The 21,727-nt window shown below is 42.4% G+C and overlaps 1 protein-coding gene across 1 annotated transcript in view; it reads left to right on the top strand.

Moving 5' to 3' along the window:
• LOC116990365 (apoptosis regulator Bcl-2-like) overlaps window positions 1–20,937 on the top strand; it is a 147,060-nt gene extending 126,123 nt beyond the window's left edge. The window contains exon 2 of the mRNA XM_033047955.1: window positions 20,509–20,937. Coding sequence (XP_032903846.1) covers window positions 20,509–20,643 — 135 coding nt within the window. The 3' untranslated portion in view covers window positions 20,644–20,937. The remainder of the gene's footprint in view (window positions 1–20,508) is intronic.
• The last annotated feature ends 790 nt before the right edge of the window (window positions 20,938–21,727 follow it).

Genomic DNA, 21,727 nt, shown 5'->3' with positions numbered 1-21,727 from the left:
CGGATGCTGTCTGTATGGAGATTGTATGTTCTCCCATGTGACTGTGGGTTTTCTTCAGGTGCTCCAGATTTCTCCCACATTCCATGGACCTACAGTTTGTAGATTGATTGGCTTCAGTAAAATTGTAAGTTGTCCCTCGTGTGTAGTATAGCGTTCATGTATGGGGATCGTTGCCCGGCGCAGACTCAGTGGGCCGAAGGGCTTGTTTCCACGCTGTACCTCTAATCTAAACTATATTGTAAGATCTGTAATTAGTACACATTGGTACACTTTTACCAGTTGAAATTCATGAAATCATCATGAAATTGATTTTGTAAATTTCTCTTGGCAGATTTATTTGGAAAAAAGTTTGTTGATTATGTTTACTTTTACATAATAGTTTAGCTTAAATTAAAATTAAACAGTGTTTGCCTCTTGATTGCTTGCATGTCTAGTATACTACCCTTTTGGATTTGATATCACAATGTCTTAATTGACCAAAGTGATTTTAGTTACAGTTGTTACTAAAGCTAGAGTAATTTGCTTGCTGCCCTGTAACCTAAATAAAAAGTATTATTTGAAGAAGAATTATAGATGATCTTTATTGAAACCGATGAGATTCCCAGAGGGTTAGACAGCATAGATGTCATGATGTTACCAATAATCAGAGAATTTCAAATAAGGGGTGGCCATTTAAAACGGAGGTGCATAGGAATTTGTTCTCACCGAGTATGGTGAATCCTTGGAATTCCACCCCCTGGCAGTTTGCAGAGGTTGGATCATTGGAGATATAAAGAGGAGGTAGATAATTGTTTTTTTTAATTGTTGAATTTAAGGGAATGAGGAACTGTCACAGAAGAGTATCCAATACCTAGGTCAAAACCGACATGATTGTATTGATTGGTAGAGCAGGCTTGAGAGACCAGGTAGCTTACTCCTGCTCCTATTTTGTGTGCTGATGTTGAAATCTATTGCGTGGATGCCGAATGAAGACAGTCATGTTGGTTGCATCATTGCCCACACAATTATTAAGATTCACTATCGAACTCCAGATTGAAAGATACTTATATAAGGTGCATTAGAATGCAGCCCAGCAAATTTTTAATTTTTAATCTTTCTTGGCGTTCACTTGGAAGAGATCTTTAGTTTAGTTTAAGAGAGCATCAAAGTTTAGTTTAAGAGAGGAACTATCCTTTCAAGATAAGGCATGAACACATTCTCAGCAGTCCTTTTAATACTGATAAATGTAATGTAAATGAAAGCCTTTTCAATTAATGAGACTTGCATTGTTAATATATTTTCTATTGGGAAGATACTTTGGGTCCATCAAGTAGAAAAGATGTTCTGTTCTGCTAACAACATGATAATTTATCAGTTGCTGATAATGTTCTTGCCTTAGATTTTCCCTTTACTGAAGTAGCTTAAAGATAGATAAAGACTGAAATAAAACCATGAATCAAAACAGGTTGAATTCATGTAGTGACTGGATTTTAAGCTTTCCTGGATAACTTTATGACATTCCATTCTAGTTTCAACTCCATTTCAAATAGACTAACCTTTCATCCAGATTATATGAGATGTTTGCTCCATATTTCAAAGTTGTTTGATTATGTAGCAATGCTGAAGTCTGATTTATTAGTATTTTTTCAAAAACTAGGCTGATGAAGAAGAGTTGGTTATTTAATTACATCATGCATGGATAGAGCACTTCCTTTTTTGGACATCTTCCTGGAGCTCTGCTTTGTCACTTTGCCATGTTTTGGTTATTGGTTCTAGCATTGTTAGTTGCAGCATTCCTTTCTGTGCTTGCAATGTTGATAGTATCCATAGTATTCAGTAACCAAATGATGCCAGGAAGTTATTAAAGGGAAGTGATCATGGCGTTCTTAAAGTCCATATGCCCCACTTATGCGTTTTAATAGAGGAAGGCAAAATGTATTTTCATATCTAATGCCAAAGTTTTCCATGCAACATTCCACGTATCAGATTGCTTCTTTATCTGTTAGAAGAAGCAAAAATAGTTGCCTATAAATGAGATCCATGTGATTGAGGTCTGTTTTGTTCCTAAGCTTCCGTTCAGCCCCTATCAGCAAAGAGGACCTTATTAATCATTGCTCAGTGGGCAGTAATAAAGATATCCTTGTAGGATTCTTTGCCGGGCTTTACCCACTTTTTTCCCCGGAGCATTAATTGATCTCCACCTTAGCTGATTAGCTGATTTTTGGCAACTTTGTGTTTTCAGGAATTGTGTGAACCTAACCAATGCACAGTCGTGTAGGGTGTTTTTGGGTAGGAAAGTCACCAATGAAATGTATCAATGATTTTCTAAATGCAATGATTATGCAGGACCTTGTAAAAAGGTGCAAATAAATGTATTTGTGGCAACATGCATGAGAACACCAATAAGCTCGCCCATTATCCTTTAACAACAAAAAGATAACAAGAGAACTTCACAAAGGAGTAACTAGAATCCAAGAGAATGCAGATATCATGAAATGCCATCAAAATTGTGATCAAATATGGATTTTGAGGAGTATTGCAGTAAGTAAACAGATCTAAGATTGGATATCCTGGCAAGAATGACCATGGATGAGGTAACAGAGGTACACCGGTCGATTTCTTTAGCCAATACACAGAGAATAGGCCTAGACTCGATAGGGTTTAGAAGAATGAGAATAAAACAAATAAGTTTCAAAAAGAGATTGATTGGATGGACACAGCAGAGCTGTTTCACTAATTGTAGTGAAAAACTTGGAATACTGGACTAGAAATTAATGTTCGATGGAAAGTCGCATTCAAAATGGCACAGTGCATATGTTGTGCACAGCTGGGTGTTTGGGGTGCTCTCGGAAATATGCATCAACAGCAGTGTGAAGAATTCCTCCTGAATGCACTATGACATGTTTTTTTTTAATTACCTGATGTAAAGTTCAAAAGCACCTTTTCATATCAGGGAAGGATCTCACGATGCAGTGGTGTATCAATACAGATCCTGCGCTCCAGCCTGAGATGGAATTGCATGGCTCAGCTTTTAATCTTTGGACTAATTTAACACTCATCTTCTAATCACCGAATATCCCCTTGGTTATTTTTCTCTTTGCTTTTAAAGCCAGTTCTGAGCATCTCCACCAGCAATAACTGATGACCTTTCAGGAATATGTACATTAAATAATAACAATCTTTAACAAAATAAAATCTACCTGGTGTATATTTAGTTTAGTTTAGAGATACAGCGTGGAAACAGGCCCTTCGGCCCACCGAGTCTGTGCCAAAAAGCGATCCCCACACACTTACACTATCCCATCTATCTATATTACTAAAACTCTGATCTTGACCGCTTTTGGCCCACTGTGCTGCGATTTCCGAGAGAACGCCGCCACCTACGGCCGTCATTTTTGGCCACCTCGCTCAGAGCCCCCCTCTGCCTTCCGGGACCGGAGGATTTTTCCCATCGATGAAGAGATATTAATCAGAGAGAAATTAATGTTTTTTTAAAAATCGCCATTCTCTCTGCTGCCCCCGCTGGCGGCAGGGGGGAGGGACTATAAAACCCAGAAGTGTAGTCCCTCACTCAGTCTTTGCCAGACCCAGGAAGCGAGAGGGTCACGACTCTCTGAGCTGCGAATAACACTGAACGCACGTCTACTCCACGGTGAGTCCCCTCGATGCGGCTGTAAAGTGGCTGCTGCCCAATTGTTTGCCTCGCCTTTTTAAAAGGTTTGTGTTCACAAAATGAATTTTGGTTGTCAGGTGGCTGCTGCCCAATTGTTTGCCTCGCCTTTTTAAAAAGTTTGTGTTCACAAAATGAATTTTGGTTGTCAGGTGGCTGCTGCCCAATTGTTTGCCTCGCCTTTTAAAAAAGTTTGTGTTCACAAAATGAATTTTGGTTGTCAGGTGGCTGCTGCCCAATTGTTTGCCTCGCCTTTTTAACAAGCTTGTGTTCACAAAATGAATTTTGGTTGTCAGGTGGCTGCTACCCAATTGTTTGCCTCGCCTTTTAAAAAAGTTTGTGTTCACAAAATGAATTTTGGTTGTCGGGTGGCTGCAGCCAAATTGTTGGCCTTGGCTTGGCCCTCCCATGTGATGCTGGGACCCAACGGGTCCCACTTAGTCTAGTACATACTAGGAACTATTTACAATTGTGCCAAACTAATTAACCTACAAATCTGTGCATCTTTGGAGTGTGGGAGGAAACCGGAGATCCCTGAGAAAACCCACACAGGTCACGGGGAGAATCTACAAACTCCATACAGGCAGCACCCATAGTCAGGATCGAACACGAGTTTCTGGTGCTGTAAGGTGGCAACTCTACCGCCGTGCCACCGTGCACCTTTCATATTTTCTGCGAGTAAATATGTTCTCACTTCCTTTGTCTATCACCAACCTCTTCTTCTCCAAAAATAATTAAATATGTTGTCTCCCAAATCCATTCTTAAATTACATGCATTTCCTACATATAAACAAAGCAAGACCGAAGTGATGGTTGCCTCAGTTTTATCCAGAATTCCTCTCATAGCATGCCCAGCTATCCCACTGCTTCCAGCAGCTGATCTATTTTCAAAATTTCCAGCTATGTCAGCTAAGGAATAACTTTATTTTAAGTTGACCCCTAAAATAATGCAAAGATACTGTTCACCTTGAGTTGCAGGATCCTGAACCATTGACAATTAAGTTAAGATGTGAGTCAGGATGTTGAGTGAGTTAAAGGTGATGTTACTTCCAGGAAAATGCTACCTTTGTGGCTGTCCCTGGTGGTTAGCCACTTGGGGTGTGAACCCTCGGCTCTGGGGGTTGGGTCATGTGACTTGGTATGGTGGGAAGAACGGGTCACGGATCCCCCCTGGGTTATAAATACTGTTGGTAATGCCCTTGCCCCTTGTTGTGGTTCTGAAAGCTGTTTTGCGTGAACTTAATAAAATCACTTTGTTTGACAACACGTGTCTCGCTTTCTTGGTGACCACGATGGTCCAAAATAGTCATTTTGTATTGCAAAAATGGACGCCGCCGACACTCAACCCGCCATTGCCGCCGATCCGGCCCAACAAAACGCTGTCGCACTTAAGCTACCGCTTTTCAGGACCTCGCAGCCCCGTGTGTGGTTCCAGCAGGCCGAGGTCCAGTTCCACATCTGCCGAATCACAGCCGACGACACCCGCTACCATTACATGGTCGACGCGCACGATCAGGAGACCGTCGGTTGCTTGGTTCCTTACCTGAGCCACCGGAGGCTGATAAGTATGAGGGCCTGCTTCTTCGCACCACATGGGCGGGCTCGGCGACCGCAAGCCATCGGTCCTCATGAGCGAAATGCTCACGCTGATGGATGGCCACTGGCCCTGTCTGCTCTTTGACATCCGCCTGCTGCTCTCAGGTGAGAGCTTCGACGACCCCCGACAGCTAGCACAACGTGCCGGCGAGCTGTGGCTGTCCAAGCAGCAGGGCAGCGGTTTGCTCGACCGGGTGTCGACAGCGCCCTGGAAAACACAGCGACCAGAGGCCACGCCCACGTGGGCAGAGCTGAATATCCCGCTCCAGGAGACGCCGGTAAGAGGAAGTGGTGCTTCTACCACCAACGCTGGGGTTCCGCAGCCCCCAATGCCGCTCACTCTCCTTTTTTCCGGGAAATGCCGGGGCTGGGCACCAGTAAGCACCTCGGCGGTCAGCCAGATACACCGCCTATATGCATGGGAACGGCACTCAGGACGACGATTCCTGGTGGACACAGGAGCAAAAGTCAGCATTTTGCCCCCATCGGGGGTGGACACGCATTCTGAGAAGCAGGGGCCTTCGTTAACTGCCGCGAATGGCAGCACCATATGGACTTACGGCGTCCGCACGATCCCGCTCATCTTTGGCACTTGCCATTTCACCTGGCCATTCACCATTGCCGAAGTGTCCCAGTCATTGCTGGGCGCCAATTTCTTGCGGGCTCAATCACTGTTAGTCGATGTGAGGGGCCAACACCTCGTTCGTCTTCCCTTTCGGGCCGTGCCTCTGGTTCTGGGGAGGGGTCCTGTGGCGGTCCCTGGTGGTTAGCCACTCGTGGTGCGAACCCTCGGCCCTGGGGATTGGGTCATGTGACTTGGTATGACAGATAGAGCGGGTCACGGGTCCTCCCTGGGGTATAAATAGTGTTGGTAACGCCCTTGCCCTTTGTTGTGGTTCTGAGAGCTGTTTTGTGTGAACTTAATAAAATCACTTTGTTTGACAACACGCGTCTCGCTATACCTTTGCCTTTCTGGCAAGTTCAGCACCAGGAATTGTGAGGGAGTTTGGAAAAGGTTCAAAACTGAATGAATATGTTTTCTCCCTTCCAAAACCTTATTAGAAAATGTTAGACCACTGCCAAACATTTCATTAAAAAAATCTGCCTGAAATTACAATGTTATTTCAATTTTGTACTAATAACCTGCAAAATCCAGTTTCTTGAAGCGACATGCACAACCCTAATCCTACCACAGAAGTGGAACACTATGCACCTCTTGCACCACCAAGGACTTGTTCACTAATTGTGTTTTGCACTAATCTCTTGTTTTTTAGCTGTCACTGTCTTGTAGAATTTATGTGTAATTTACATATAATTTATGTTTTGTGTATTGTCCCTGACTGTTCCTGTGATGCTGCTGCAAGCATGATTTTCTTTTTTTTGTACCTGCACCGTACGTTTGCATATCACAAAAATTCTACTTGACTCCAAGCTTCACTGTGCAAACACAAACCTTTAAAATAAGGAGCTGTTAACTGATTTGGCTAGTTAGTGAGCAAATGCATGTGATTTGCTCTGTCTAAAACTAATAACGTGTTTCTGGTGACGCTGTTTGTTTGAGATTGTAGGGCAACAATTAGTACAAGGTTACCTTTTATCTCTGAAGTGAACCTGAATTTTTGCTCTGTTTTGTTTGCATAATTGAAACTGTTTGTTTTTAAACAATAATATAACAATAATAATTATAGTGCTGGTTAGGATGTATTGTTAGGACAAATCGGTGACCCTGATGTAAATAATTTGTTAAGAGTATACAACAAAAATATGTTCCTGTTTTTTTTTTTTGCTTGAATGTACTATTATACTGTTAACCCTCTGCGTGACTTTTCCTTCCCAATTCTATAATCATTCACATACCTACCACTCTCCCGTGTCTCTGGGCACCTCCATTTGAGCCACATGCCTAAATTTTAGAACTCCACTTTCCCAGATCTCGTCTTTAGATACCCAAGTCTTGCTGCAGAGTTTCTTCCCAGCAGTTATCAGGCAACCGAACCATCCTACCAACAACTAGAGGCAGCACCTCATTGGAGACTCTCGGACTAACTCTGATCACACTTTGTTTATCTTGCTCTAAACATTATTCACGATATTCCCTTTATCATGTATCTGTACACTGTGGATTACTCGATTGTAATCATGTTATGTCTTTTCGCCGTCGTCAGGTTAGCGAGCAACAAAAGCTTTTCACTGTACCTCGACGCATGTGACACTAAACTAAACTAACTGCAAAACCATGTGTAGGCGATGTTTCGGGTCAGGATCCTTCTTCAGGCTGTAGAATGGTTTTGACTCAATGTCACATATACGTTCTCCAAAGATGCTGCCTGACTCGCTGGATTCCTCCAGCACTTTGTGTTGTTTTAAAAAAAAAAAACAGAATCTGCAGTTCCTTGTGCGCCAAAACCTCATGGCCCCGTTATCTCTCATCCTTGGGATGAATTCAGTTGGGTTTGATCAAATTTCCTAAAATCTCTTTGTGACTGAGTCTTCAATTCTGTTTGACTATTGCTTCTGTGATGGTCCTTCAGGTACTGTGTAAAATGTAAATTGGTGTAGGTTCTGCATTTCCATGTTCATATGGTTCATAGTCTGGTTTTGTATTCAGAGTTCAGTGAGTTGATGCTAATGAATGCAGATGAGATGATTCCAGTTGACGTGGATCTGATTTTTGAGGCCTTGTTTGCAACTTTGGCTGTATTTTTTATCTAGCAACATTGTAGTGAAGTCATAATGGGAGATCCTATGTAGTTATTTCAAGGGACAAAATACAAATAATAGACTGAGCAGAAAGGGGTCTTCACATTTTAAAAAAAAAAGAGAAAAGGGAGGCTTTGACCAGGAGAGGTCAGCCATGGATTCGCGAGAGCCAAGGGGGAGGAGTTCCCCAGCAGCTGACAGACCGTCCTGTATCTAATATCGGCACAGGATTGAGAAAGGTTTAACATTCCTTTCAACCCTACCACACAATAACACGTGCACAGTTGACGTAGTAAATGCTGCCTGGAATTCTAAATTAAATTCACATGCCGCTAATGTTCCTCAGTTTCTGCCTGCCCGCCCAAACACAGTGTTTGAAAATTTAAATATTTAAGTTTGAAAAAAAAGACATTACCACCGACCTTTATGATTGGGTTACATAGAAACATAGAAACATAGAAAATAGGTGCAGGAGTAGGCCATTCGGCCCTTCGAGCCTGCACCGCCATTCAATATGATCATGGCTGATCATCCAACTCAGTATCCCATACCTGCCTTCTCTCCATACCTCCTGATCCCTTTAGCCACAAGGGCCACATCTAACTCCCTCTTAAATATAGCCAATGAACTGGCCTCAACTACCTTCTGCGGGAGAGAATTCCACAGATTCACCACTCTCTGTGTGAAAAAAGTTTTCCTCATCTCGGTCCTAAAAGATTTCCCCTTTATCCTTAAACTGTGACCCCTTGTTCTGGACTTCCCCAACATCGGGAACAATCTTCCTGCATCTAGCCTGTCCAACCCCTTAAGAATTTTGTACGTTTCTATAAGATCCCCCCTCAATCTTCTAAATTCTAGCGAGTACAAACCGAGTCTATCCAGTCTTTCTTCATATGAAAGTCCTGACATCCCAGGAATCAGTCTGGTGAACCTTCTCTGTACTCCCTCTATGGCAAGAATGCCTTTCCTCAGATTAGGAGACCAAAACTGTACGCAATACTCCAGGTGTGGTCTCACCAAGACCCTGTACAACTGCAGTAGAACCTCCCTGCTCAAATACTCAAATCCTTTTGTTATGAATGCTAACATACCATTCGCCTTCTTCACTGCCTGCTGCACCTGCATGCCTACTTTTAATGACTGGTGTACCATGACACCCAGGTCTCGTTGCATCTCCCCCTTTCCTAATCGGCCACCATTCAGATAATAATCTACTTTCCTGTTTTTGCCACCAAAGTGGATAACCTCACATTTATCCACATTATACTGCATCTGCCATGCATTTGCCCACTCTCCCAGCCTATCCAAGTCACCTTGCAGCCTCCTAGCATCCTCCTCACAGCTAACACTGCCCCCCAGCTTCGTGTCATCCGCAAACTTGGAGATGTTGCATTCAATTCCCTCGTCCAAATCATTAATATATATCGTAAATAGCTGGGGTCCCAGAACTGAGCCTTGCGGTACCCCACTAGTCACTGCCTGCCATTGTGAAAAGGACCCGTTTACTCCTACTCTTTGCTTCCTGTCTGCCAGCCAGTTCTCTATCCACATCAATACTGAACCCCCAATACCGTTTGCTTTAAGTTTGTATACTAATCTCTTATGTGGGACCTTGTCGAAAGCCTTCTGAAAGTCCAGATATAACACATCCACTGGTTCTCCCTTATCCACTCTACTAGTTACATCCTCGAAAAATTCTATAAGATTCGTCAGACATGATTTACCCTTCATAAATCCATGCTGACTTTGTCCAATGATTTCACCACTTTCCAAATGTGCTGCTATCCCATCTTTAATAACTGATTCTAGCAGTTTCCCCACTACCGACGTTAGACTAACTGGTCTGTAATTCCCCGTTTTCTCTCTCCCTCCCTTTTTAAAAAGTGGTGTTACATTAGCTACCCTCCAATCCTCAGGAACTACTCCAGAATCTAAAGAGTTTTGAAAAATTATCACTAATGCATCCACTATTTCTGGGGCTTCTTCCTTAAGTACTCTAGGATGCAGCCTATCTGGCCCTGGGGATTTATCGGCCTTTAATCCATTCAATTTACCTAACACCACTTCCCGGCTAACCTGGATTTCACTCAGTTCCTCCATCTCATTTGACCCCCGGTCCCCTGCTATTTCCGGCAGATTATTTATGTCTTCCTTAGTGAAGACAGAACCAAAGTAGTTATTCAATTGGTCTGCCATGTCCTTGTTCCCCATGATCAATTCACCCATTTCTGACTGCAAGGGACCTACATTTGTTTTAACTAATCTTTTTCTCTTCACATATCTATAAAAGCTTTTGCAGTCAGTTTTTATGTTCCCTGCCAGTTTTCTTTCATAATCTAGTTTCCCTTTCCTAATTAAGCCCTTTGTCCTCCTCTGCTGGTCTCTGAATTTCTCCCAGTCTATCTTGGCCAATTCACGTCTCATACCCTCAAAGTTACCTTTCTTTAAGTTCAGGACCCTTGTTTCTGAATTAACAATGTCACTCTCCATCCTAATGAAGAACTCAACCATATTATGGTCACTCTGGCCCAGGGGGCCACGCACAACAAGACTGCTAACTAACCCTTCCTCATTACTCAATACCCAGTCTAGAATAGCCTGCTCTCTCGTTGGTTCCTCTACATGTTGGTTTAGAAAACTATCCTGCATACATTCCAAGAAATCCTCTTCCTCAGCACCCTTGCCAATTTGATTCACCCAATCTATATGTAGATTGAAGTCACCCATTATAACTGTTTTACCTTTGTTGCACGCATTTCTAATTTCCTGTTTGATGCCATCCCCAACTCCACTACTACTGTTAGGTGGCCTGTACACAACACCCACCAGCGTTTTCTGCCCCTTAGTGTTTCGCAGCTCTACCCATATCGATTCCACATCCTCAAAGCTAATGTCCTTCCTTTCCATTGCGTTAATCACCCTGGAGCCATGTCTCCGTGATCCCAACTATATCATAGTCGTTAATAGCTATCTGCACATTCAACCCATCCACCTTATTACCTAGTCTCCCATTACAGCTTGAGCAACAAGGAATCTGCTGAAGAAACTCAGCAAGTTGAGAAGCACGTATGGATGGAAAGGAATGGCCAGTGTTTCAGATTGCATCCTTTCATACCTTTCCACCAACAAATGCTGCTCAACCATCTGACTTCCTCCACATTGTTTAAGAAGGAACTGCTGATGCTCGAAAATCGAAGGTAGACAAATATGCAGGAGAAACCCAGCAGGTGAGGCAGCATCTATGGAGCGAAGGAAATAGGCAACGTTTCATGTCGAGACCCTTCTTCAGACATTTTTCAGACAGTCCTCTACATTTTTAGTTGCTCCACATTTCAGTATTTGCAATCTATGGTTTGTTCACATTAGAACCATCCAGGAAAACTATTTTGAAAACAATGCTCGATGGATTTGAGAATCTGTATGGCTATAACTTGATGAAGGAGAGACACTTAAAATAGAAGCACCTGGATAGATGACATGTTCCAGGTAGGAGGCAAGGGAATAAGGTAGGGATTTGCAGATGCAGTGTGTACAGGGTGGAGAACATCAGCATATAAAGGAAAAGGATGTCACAGTCTGACTAATTCATTGGTGTCTTTTGATAATATAACAGAAAGGACTCAGGTTCTATAGTCTGACTTCAAGAAGATATTTTGAAGTATCGCCCACACCGGCCAAGAATGTCCCAGCTACACTAGTACCACTTGCCTGTGCCTGGTCCATATCCCTCCAAACCTGTCCTATCCATGTACCTGTCTAACTGTTTCTTAAACGATGGGATAGCCCAGGCTCAACTACCTCTTCTGGCAGCTTGTTCCATACACCCAGCACCTTTTGTGTGAAAAAGTTACCTCTCGGAGTCCTATTAAATCTTTTCCCCTTCACCTTGATCCTACGTCCTCTGGTCCTCGATTCCCCTACTCTGGGCAAAAGATGCTACGCATCTACCCGATCTATTCCCCTCATGACTTTGTATACCATGTTATAGATCTCCCATCATCCTCCTGCGCTTCATGAAATAGAAACCCAGCCTACTCAACCTCTCCCTATAGCTCACACCCTCTAGTCCTGGCAACATCCTCGTAAATCTTTTCTGAAGCCTTTCAAGCTTGACAATATCTTTCCTATAACATGGTGTCCAGAACTGAACACAATATTCTAAATGCGGTCTCACCAGCGTCTTATACAACTACAACATGACCTCCCAACTTCTATACCTAATACTCTGATTGAAGGCCAAAATGCCAAAAGCCTTTTTGACCACCTTATCTAGCTGCGACTCAAACTTCAAGGAATCGTGCACCTGTACTCCTAGATCCATTTGCTCTACAACACTTCCCAGAGGCCTACCATTTACTGTGTAGGTTCTGCCCTTGTTCGACGTCCCAAAATGCAACACCTCACACTTTTCTGTATTAAATTCCATCAACCATTTCTCCGCCCACCTGGCCAATCGATCTAGATCCTGCTGCAATCGTTCACAACCATCTTCACTATCTGCAAAACCACTAACTTTTGTATCATCAGCAAACTTGCTAATCTTGCCTTGTATGTTCTTACCCAAATCATTGATCTAGATGACAAGCAGTAACGGGCCCAGCACCCAACCCTGTGGCTCACCACTAGTCACAGGCCTCCAGTCCGAGAAGCAACCTTCCACCATCACCCTCTGTTTCCTTCCATGGAGCCAATTTGCTATCCATTCGGCTATCTCTCCTTGGATTCCAGAGCAGCCTACCATGCAGAAACTTGTTGAGTGCCTTACTGAAATCCATGTACACAACATCTACAGCTCTGCCCTCATCGAGCTTTTTGGTCACGTCTTCAAAAAAATCAATCAGATTTGTGAGACATGACCTCCCACGTACGTACAAAACCATGCTGACTGTCCCTAATCAGCCTTTGCCCATCCAAGTGGCTGAATATCCTATCCCTCAGAATACTCTCCAGTAACTTACCAACTACAGATGTTAAGCTCACTGGCCGATAGTTCCCAGCATTCTCCCTGCAGCCCTTCTTGAAAAGAGGCCCAACATTTGCCACCCTCCAGTGTTACAGCACCTCTTCTGTATTTAAGGACGACTCGTAAATTTCAACCAGGGCTCCCGCAATTTCCTCTCTAGCTTCCCGCAATGTCCTCGGATATATCTGATCAGGCCATGGAGATTTGTCTACCTTCAAACACGACAGTACCTTCAGTACTTCTTCAACGGTAACCATGACTGCTCTCAAGACACTTCCAGTGACTCCTCCAATTTCCTCCGTCCTACTGTCTTTCTCCTCGGTAAATATATTCATTCATTCATCATCGTTGAAAACATTAGCGACGCAGTGTTGCTGGTTTCCAACAGGAACAGTGACGGGTGCTTCACACATGTCTGTCCTCCAGTTCCTGCGGACTTCCGCCGCTGGAAGTATAGGATTTTGGCGTGTGCGCTTTATCATCATTCCTTACAATGTTATGTATGACAGTGATCGCAACTTCTACTGAAGTGTGGATGGCCGTTCGCTCGCTAGAAACTCATCCACCCTTTGACAGGTCTTGTTTTTGGCCCTGCTGGGGGTCCACAGCCCCCTCCTCACCTAGCAAACCAGGTGGGGGAGACAGTTTAGTTGCCGAGTATCCGACCATGGAGCAGGTAGCAAGTGATTACATGGTACCCACAGCGGAGGGATAGAGATGAGGTGGTATGCTTTGGATCTTGGGCAGTTCCTTCTCACCCCCGTACTTTGGTGCTGGTGCTGATGAATGTTGGGTTGATTTGAAATTGAGGATGGAGTGACTAAATTTATCTCCTGTCTAATAAACCATTAACTAATTTAAACCTAATTGGACTGACTGGAATTCCCATACTTGATATTCATACGAACTGCTGTTAAAATCCAAAATGTTTAAATTCTCATTTTCCTCATTGCTTTCCATCCAATTTATAGCAAGCCTTTCTCTGAAAGTTTGGGCTCAGTGTTTGGAATTAGAAGCATGTGGGATGACCCAACCAGTTGTAGGTAGAGTTTTTTCAAAGCATGTAAACAATGGGGCATTCCCATTCATTAAATGGAACCCTCGCTCTGCTTCATTCAACACAATGCAGAAAGGATATCCTGTTGAACCAATAGAGATAACCGTAGAAATAAAGTCACTTCCTGACCAGCTGTTCAACACTTAAATTCACCAGGAAGCTCTTACTTCCTTTTTGTTTCACTTTACCCGCCTACAGTGCTAATAGTGTGCTAATAATACAACAGGGCGTTCAGTTACTGAATGAAATCTCCTGAAATATGTTACTCATTAACAGGTACACTGTTGATTTTGATCACAGTCATTTTTCCACTGATCTGATTGTCATAAAAACCTAAGAATGAAAGGGACTCTGTAACGTTAACCCCACCCCCAATATGCAGCAACATTCACCCCACCAGCCTACACCCCAATTGCCTTTTTTTAATATAAAATTGGGAACATTATGCTTCCCTACTTTTCATTTTCTATATTAGATAGATTGAAGTGTCACATTTATCCCATCTGGTGAATACTTGTTTTCTAATTGTAGTGGAGAGGAATAGGGAGAGTAGACAAGATGTATTTTCTCAGTTTCCCAGTTTCTTTTTGCAATTTTAAGCAATGTCCCCCAGATCTGATGCTGCCTCAACCCATCTGCTCACAAAACCTTTAGGCTGTGGGCCGAGCATCAAAAATGTGTCTAGAAATAGGATTTCGTGACCCAAATCACCAAACTACCTGAAATTTTCACATATTGTGTAAAAATATTTATATAAATCACCCCTGAAACTCGATATGAAGAAGACTTGCACATTTTTATTAAATTAGAGAAAAAACGGCAAAATGTCGGGAATTTTTTAGTCCAATCAAAGCACGTTTAACATTGAGTTGTCTGCCAGTTGGCCAATCACGCGCTTTGTTTCAGGCTAGCACACAAAATGGCTGAGGGGCTTCACAGATGCCTGTTTTACTGGAGATTCCGATGTGTTGTTCTGTGGAATAAATGTTGTAGAAACTTGCAGTAGGTTAATTGTATTTAGTGGGAAAAGCATTAAAAAGGCTGAAGAAAGTGCTGCGAAGTGCAAGAAAGCCTTCAAAGTCCCTGCTGATGTGCTGGAACACAAAGAAGGCCCCCATGAATCAACTCTAACTGAAAGGTAAGACTAAAGTCTGAATTTATGAAAATCTATCTGTATGGACTTTAATTAATTTAATATAATGTGAATAAATTCATTCATTCATTCATTCCTTATTCATTCATTCATTCACTCACTCACTCATTCATTCATTCATGAAATTGAGGGCCTAAACTATAACACAGTCAATTAAACATTGTCACTAATGCCAGCGTGTTGTAGAGTAATAAGTCTTTAACGACTAATCTTGGAGCTGCCTGCGAAAACTTACCGGGGAAAAGTGCTCCGATCGCGGGGCCTAGGTACTCGCGGTAAAGTGAAGCCACGGTCTCAATTAATAAGCGGCCGATTCGCGATCGCAGAGCCGCGGAACATCTCCGCGGGCGGGCGGGGGGGGGGGGGGGGGGGTAGGCTGTACATAGTGCCGTCTGTAGCGGTCGTTTTCAGACCCCGATAACGGGAGAAAAACGGAGGGATATCGATCGCTCTTTACCGCGAGTACCTAGGTCCCGCGGTCGGAGCACTTTTTCCCGGTAAGTTTTCGCAGGCAGCTCCGAGATTAGCTGTTAAAGGCTTATTACTCTACAACAGGCTGGCATTAGTGACAATGTTTAATTGATTATGTTATAGTTTAGGCCCTCAATTTCATGAATGAATGAGTGAGTGAGTGAGTGAGTGAGTGAGTGAGTGAATGAATGAATAAGGAATGAATGAATGAATTTATTCACATTATATTAAATTAATTAAACTCCATACAGATAGATTTTCATAAATTCAGACTTTAATCTTACCTTTCAGTTAGAGTTGATTCATGGGGGCCTTCTTTGTGTTCCAGCACATCAGCAGGGACTTTTAAGGCTTTCTTGCACTTTAATCCACTTCGCAGCACTTTCTTCAGCCTTTTTAATGCTTTTCCCACTAAATACAATTAACCTGCTGCAAGTTTCCACAACATTTATTCCACAGAACAACACATCGGAATCTCCAATAAAACAGGCATCTGTGAAGCCCCCTCAGCCATTTTGTGTGCTAGCCTGAAACAAAGCGCGTGATTGGCCAACTGGCAGACAACTCAATGTTAAACGTGCTTTGATTGGACTAAAAAATTCCCGACATTTTACCGTTTTTTCTCTAATTTAATAAAAATGTGCAAGTCTTCTTCATATTGAGTTTCAGGGGTGATTTATATAAATATTTTTACACAATATGTGAAAATTTCACGTAGTTTGGTGACTTGGGTCACGAAACTGCAGAATAAAGCTCCTCGGTCCACAGCCTACTTGAGTTGTACTTTTGGCCACTCCAGATTTGCTTATTCCAGTATTACCAAACCTTCCACTGCAGACGTCTCCAAATCTGAATCTTCTTAGTATACTAACGCACAATAAGAACCATTCACAAACCATAGCAATGCTTGGTGATCTCCTTGGGCTTTTGGTCTGTCAGTGTCCCTGATACGTGTTCATTTTCAGCATTCAGATGATTGATTCCAAATCCATTACAAGCCTCTTTCCTCCTCCTTTCTCCATAACCTCCTCCAGTCCTATGACCCTTGAATAAGTCCTGTTTCCTCATCCAATAATTGATTCCATTCTCTTCAGCCATCTAATCACCCCCACTCTTGCATCTGAATTCTCTGTGGTCTTCTCCAAAGGCTAATCCTCCGGATACTGGTCCTTCAATCTCTTTGTGGTTTGAAGCCAAATTTTGTCTGATAACCGAAACATTTGCATCTCAATGTTAATTCTTGTTGTGATTAGCTACGGTTTAGGTACAGTGAAAAGCTTTTGTTTGCATGTTATTGAATCAAATCAAATAATAGTACAGGTAGACACAAAATGCTGGAGTAACCCTTCTAAGGGTCTCGACCCAAAACCTCACCCATTCCTTCTCTCCAGAGATGCTGACTGTCCCGCTGAGTTACTCCAGCATTTTGTGTCTACCTTCGATTTAAACCAGCATCTGCAGTTCTTTCCTACAGATAATACTATAAATGAATACAATTAAGCAAAACATAAGTATAAATGGTAGAGTGAAGAGATTGATACACGAGTGCAGAATATGGCTCTCGGCATTGTAACATAACCATTCCAGTGAAAATGTACAATGCCAACAATCAATCAATCAATCAATCAATCCAACTTTATTGTCATCTTGCAAGCAACAGTTGTACAGTGCAAAATGAAAAGACGTTTCCCAGGGAATAGCGGAGCATCGCACATGAAATTTAAAACATTTCACACATAATAACACTAAAAACAATCCAGTCCCTGATGGAACAGTATAAATAGTTAAAAGCAGGTAAAACACAACGTTAAAATACAATAAACCAATCATAAAAATGTCCGGGGCAGCTGATTTGAGTGGCCAGTGCCAGTTATTAAAGTGGCCAGTGCCAGCCAACAATGAGGTAGGTTGGTGAATTGGGACTATACACTTGTTTATGGAAGGACCATTCAGAGCTCTGATAACAGGGGGGAAGAAGCTGCTCCTGATTGTGATGTTACTCTCTTGCAAACTTCTGTATTCTCTGCCCTCGCAGAAGAAGGAGGAATGACTGGACTGGGAAAGGAACTTGATTATGTTGGCTGCTTTCCTGGGGCAATGTGAAGTGTAGATGTAGTCAAAGACGGGAGGCTGGTCTGAGTGATGGACTGAGCTACATCCACAACTCCTTGAGATCTTGGGTAAGGTTGTTCCCAAACTAAGCTGTGATGCAATCCCACAGTTTGCTGTCTACAGTGTACCTGTAGAAGTTTGTAAGTCATTGGAGACGTGCTGAATTTCCTCAGTTTCCCAAAGAAAGAGTGGTGTTGGTGTGCTTTTTTTGGTTGTCACTTCAATGTAGTTGGTTCAATGCAGATTGTTAGTAATATTTACGCCAAGGAACTTAGAGCTCAGAAACATTTCCACTTTGATACCATTGATGTACTCCACCATGTTTCCTGAAGTCCACGACTAGCTAGTTAACAATGGAGGGAATGTCAGATTCAGATTCAACTTTAATTGTCATTGTCAGTGTACTGTACAGAGACAACGAAATGCAGTTAGCATCTCCCTGGAAGAGCGACATAGAATATGATTTCAATAAATAAATCTATTTACATGTATACAGACATAGTGTATTTTCCTGTGGGAGGAGTGTCCGGGGGGGGGGGGTGATTGGCAGTCACCGAGGTACAGTGTTGAGTAGTGTGACAGCCGCAGGGAAGAAGCTGTTCCTGGACCTGCTGGTCCGGCAACGGAGAGACCTGTAGCGCCTCCCGGATGGTAGGAGGGTAAACAGTCCATGGTTGGGGTGAGAGCAGTCCTTGGCGATGCTGAGCGCCCTCTGCAAACAACGCTTGCTTTGGACAGACTCAATGGAGGGGAGTGAGGAACCGGTGATGCATTGGGCAATTTTCACCACCCTCTGCAGTGCTTTCTGGTCGGAGACAGAGCAGTTGCCATACCATACTGTGATACAGTTGGTAAGGATGCTCTCGATGGTGCAGCGGTAGAAGTTCACCAGAATCTGAGGAGACAGATGGACCTTCTTCAGTCTTCTCAGGAAGAAGAGACGCTGGTGAGCCTTCTTGACCAGAGATGAGGTATTGTGGGTCCAAGAGAGGCCATCAGAGATGTTGACCCCCAGGAACCTGAAGCTGGAAACACGTTCCACCTCCGTCCCGTTAATGTGGATGGGGGTGTGCGTGCCGCCCCTAGACTTCCTGAAGTCTACAATGAGCTCCTTGGTCTTCTGGAACTTATTTCCACATTTTTTTTTTTTTTTTTAACTTTTAATTGTTTTTACTGTCTGTTTGTGAAGGACCTTGACATTTCCATGAGGATTAGGAATTGCCATAGAGATGCATGCACAACATTATTTTATTAAAGTGCAATGATAAATAATTTGTTCCTGGGTCTAACAGATTCTGGATTTGGATATTTGGATGGTAGACTCTTGGTTGTCATTGATTTAATTTTAAAGATGTAGTTGGTGAAAAGATTAATCATGCACACCTTCGGGACTTTTAAATACCATAATAATCCAATGAATGAGCGTTGAAGTGCAATTAATCATTAATGGCGCAGATATTTCAGTTAGTAGTCCTGCTCTTTGGTGTCTTCTGCAATAGGTATGTTTCTCCATGTCCTTGGGACTGGATTCATGCCTGGCACAGTCTTCCTTCTTGGCATCGAAATGTACAACCTAGTTGGTGTTCAGCCTTGGAGAGACTGGTGCTGGCCCTTCACCTTTCCGATAAACGTGCGTTTGTTTGTTTTATCAATGTGTTAATAAAATAAATCATATAATTTTAAGATCCTTATTTTCTGTACCATATTTTATAGATCCTATTCACTAAAAACAAGGAAGAGGGGAAACTTGTTGAAACATTTTGGTATCATGAGATGAAATAATATTGAATTGATAATTTGATGCGGCTGTTGTTTTACCCTGAATCCCCAATGCCCTCTGCTGGTTGTAAAGTTTCCTGCAAATGAACTTTATGTTTAACTTACTTCTGAAACCAAGAACAACACATGAGAACAGTGCTCTGTTCTTGCCTTGCTTGTCTTTACTAGAATAGACTGATACCATCATTCTTCATGACAAATAAAATATGTACCAATATTAATGCATTTTAATATACCTTTTTCGAATGCTCTGTAGATATGTTATGCTGCATAACTGTGCTTATTGTCCATTTCTAGCTTTTCTGCTATTATTATAGATTTGTAAAACTAGCAACTAGATCATCTCATTGATAACTATTAGTCAGTCGTATTTTGTTGGTGGTCAAATAAAAGTCAGTTCAGCTTGGGATTTAGTGAACTAGTTGGTAACTTAAACCCCTGTTCATCCTCTACAAACCCCCTCCCCCAACACTTTCATTCCATACCCTCCCTCCATGCCCCACGTGGACTTGCATATCTATCTTTCCCCTCCCCTTTTGACTACATTCCTTCTTCACAATTCGCAACTCCTCACTTTCTGTCTTTTTATCTCTGGCCTTTGTCCAACCATCTGCCTGTCAAAAGTTCTTGCCCCCCCTCTCCTCCCGTTTTCTATCCCCCATTAGAATGTCTGAAGGATCCCAATCCAAAACGTCACCTATCCCATGCTCTCCCGAGATGCTGCTTGACCCACTGATGTACTCCAACACTTTGTGTCTTTAGTTGGATATTGATATTAGTATAGCACCCTTCATAATCTGGATGTAATCTAGTGCACTTTACACCACCACTTCATATTCTGTGGGCTAGGTTTTGGCACAACAACTTAGAATGAACTCTGGCTGTGCCAATTTTATCCCCGATGCAAGAAATTGTGTTGGCATTCAACAGCTGCACTGGTTTTAATCAACTGCATTACATTTCATCGTAAAATTGAAACGTTTTTCCACTAATTTTTCGCTAATTTTCTTCTATTTCATTTTTTGCAGGATGCCTTTGTGGAACTTTATGGAAACAATGTGCAACCTCTTTTCAACATTCCATGGCCATCCCCGAGGACAGTTGTGGGCATCGCTGCTGTGGGCGCTTGTATAACCTTTGCTTATCTAGCCCACCAGTATTAATCATTATTATTCAAGAGGTTATTTTTAAGTAGGACTTCTTGTCAGACTATATTCATGTTAAAGACAAATTGTTTTATCTACTGGAATCCAATTATCATTCTTTTTGACACATTAACGTTCTTGTATTTATAATCATGGCAGTTTTTCAGGTATGTCTTTAGTTTTAATCGAGGTTGTGGTGTTTGGGATGGGTTTGTTCATGAAAATGTTAATGTGAAGCAAATGCTAGAAATGCATTGAACCACAGGTTGGACTTCCACAGGCTAGTTGGAATTTACATTTCATTGTAGTTTGTAAAGGGACGACAGATGGCACAATGGGCTAAGTGTTCGGCTGGCAACTGGAAGGTAGCCGGTTCGAATCCCGCTTGGAGTGCATACTGTCGTTGTGTCCTTGGGCAAGACACTTCACCCACCTTTGCCTGTGTGTGAATTTGTGTGAATGTGTGAGTGATTGGTGGTGGTCGGAGGGGCCGTAGGCGCAGATTGGCAGCCACGCTTCCGTCAGTCTGCCCCAGGGCAGCTGTGGCTACAGAAGTAGCTTACCACCACCGAGTGTGACTGAGGAGTGAATGAATAATGCGATGTAAAGCGCCTTGAGTATTAGAAAGGCGCTATATAAATCCCATCCATTATTATTATTATTATTAAAGGACTTGACTAAGCAGTTTGGATGGCAGGAAAACGTGAATCAAGAACACTGATTTTGATTCTGTTTGCAATGGTGTTGTGACTAATTATGATGCAGAGTTAAACACAACATTAATTGTGTTGATAAGGATTGCCCAATAACCTATTAGTCGGTGTTGAGAATGGTGCAAGTTGCTATGTTAACCAAAACTCCTAATGAAGGTGAAATTCAATGCTTTAAAAAAAAAAAATGAACATATCCCTCTCCCCTAACTCTTAGTCTGAAGAAGGGTCTCGACATGAAACATCACCTATTTCATTTCTCCAGAGATGCTACCTGACCTGCTGAGTTACTCCAGCATTTTGTGTCTATCTTTGATGTAAACCAGCATCTGCAGTTATTTCCTAAACATGAAAGTATCTCCTGACCTCCAAGATTTAATATTATATAGTAT

Source organism: Amblyraja radiata, chromosome 2 (assembly GCF_010909765.2).
Source record: "Amblyraja radiata isolate CabotCenter1 chromosome 2, sAmbRad1.1.pri, whole genome shotgun sequence".
Taxonomy (NCBI): Eukaryota; Metazoa; Chordata; class Chondrichthyes; order Rajiformes; family Rajidae; genus Amblyraja; species Amblyraja radiata.
This window is presented reverse-complemented; position numbering and strand designations above follow the sequence as displayed.